Genomic DNA, 1,976 nt, shown 5'->3' with positions numbered 1-1,976 from the left:
CTTTCGCGCGTCCAAGCTGGCGACGCTGACGCCGCTCGTGTGGCTGAGCCTGCTCCACGTCGCGCTTCTCACGGCCATTGCTGCCACGGCCTTCGAGAGCGCTCATGACGTCGAGCCACTTCTCCAGCGCGCTACCTTCGACCGTGCCTCTCTGGAAGTCATGATGTTCGACGGCGCCTACCCACAGAACGTGTACCTGTGGACGGAACCGGATAACTTCAACTGCAAGTCAACGGACGACAAGGACATGACACTCAAGCAGCGCTTTGACGAAGCGTACTGCGCCAAGCGCGGCCACGTCTACTGCGACAGCTTCCCGATGCGCGCCGTCCTCCGGTTCGGGCTCATCAACGCCACGTCCGGCAATATCATCCGACTTGCAAGCGCCTCGCTCAACACAACCTTCTTTGACGTCCCGATGACCAACTCGACGACGCTGACGGACTTTTGCCGCCACGTGACGTCAAGTGTGTTGACAGTCGAGCCGACGTTGAGTACGCTCTGCGACGGCTGCCAACGGACGCGCGAGACGTCTGCGCTTGGCGACTGGATTGACGACAACTGCGAATCGACCGCGTGGGCCGCAAACCTTGGGCCCTTCTGCATCCAGTACCGCAGTCAGAAGGTCTACCCGGAATTGAGCCCTGCGTGTCGCTATGTCATGATGAAGCCGCAGTATAGCTCGACGTCCGCGGATGTATGCTACCACACGACCTTTCCCGCCAAGGTTCAACGCGATGCGAATGCGCTGGCGGCCACGGCGGTGGCGCTGGGCGTGATGAGCCTCGTCGTCGCGGTTATGCTTGGTCGACTCCAGGGCTCGCGGGATACGGTCGACGAAGAAGACACGCTGATGTTTGAAGCCATGACACAACCATCGCCAGCGCCGACCATTCATTAGCTTTGGATGACGCATGCAAAAGTTGATTTTTATGTCTTCCAAGTCGGTGGCATTCCTCTCACGACAGTCTATGTTGTCGTATTGCTTTGGCTATAACTTTACTCACGCAAAGAGGCGCAGCGCTCTGGTTCGCCCAAGGGTCCGGTGTGACAGCATATCGAAGAAAAGTTGCAGTACGAGCCGCGGTGTTGACCCTGGAGCCTTTGACCGACGCTCTCGTGCTGCCGTCGTCCGACCAATGGATTTGGCGGAGACCCGTTGCATGGACAGTCACTTGGCGGGATCGCTGTCCTTGCCCACGAGTGTCATGCGGCTACCTCCCGATGAAAGGAGTAGTTTCACGCGGCACGCTTGAAGCGGTGCTTTTGTCCACAGCACGTGCGCCATCTTCAGCCGGTGCCCGAACGTCGGTTCCCGTTTTAGCGAGGCAGCAACTATCAACGTCCAAGACCTGCGGTCCAAGCGCATTTCCAAAGAAGTCGTCTCCAAGCAGCACGCTCACCAATGCTACTCATTTTAACCCACCCGCCAGTCCCTTCTTGGGCAGCGGCGGCCTCCCAACACGAAGCAGTGTCCTGGATTCCACTTGATTTTGGAATCCATCTACTAGTGTCCAACGGCAAACGTCCCGAGCAGAGCATAAACTTGCCAAGTGCTTCGCGTGCCAATTATCCAGGGGCATCGTGCGACAGAACGAGACCGGTGCAAGTCAAAAGGCGCCAACTCCACTGCAGCGCACGAGGCAACACAAGACTGCATTCGCCTTCTCGAGCCCCGCATCCTTCACATTCTGAGCATCGAGTTTTCACCGTGTCGAGTGGAACCCAGAGTAGTGTACATATGTATGACAGCCAGGTTTTATAGACATGTTGAATCCCACTCTTAAAGGGTGACTAAGGCTGTACCAATTCATACAGTGTATTGGAGTGGACAGGAAGTTGAGAAACGGAGTGGACAGGAAGTTGAGACAACGTCAGTGTTCAATTGCGTTTGCCAAGCATGCTTCGCCTCTCGTGGCAGCTCCGCGTCTGTCTTGGCGCCGCCAGCCTCGTCCTGCTCTACGATCTCATCGTTT

General features: G+C 57.0%; 1 protein-coding gene across 1 annotated transcript; it reads left to right on the top strand.

Annotated features, from left to right (window-relative positions):
* On the top strand, positions 1-959 carry SDRG_16969 (hypothetical protein; the record flags this gene model as incomplete). The annotated part of the gene is made up of 1 exon (XM_008623197.1): positions 1-959. A coding segment is annotated over one exon (901 nt), but the record flags the coding sequence as incomplete, so codon positions are not given.
* Between the last annotated feature and the right edge of the window lie 1,017 nt (positions 960-1,976).

Source organism: Saprolegnia diclina (genome assembly GCF_000281045.1).
Source record: "Saprolegnia diclina VS20 unplaced genomic scaffold supercont1.170, whole genome shotgun sequence".
Taxonomy (NCBI): Eukaryota; Oomycota; class Saprolegniomycetes; order Saprolegniales; family Saprolegniaceae; genus Saprolegnia; species Saprolegnia diclina.
The sequence above is the reverse complement of the archived record's forward strand: the minus strand, read 5'-3'. Positions and strand labels throughout refer to the sequence as shown.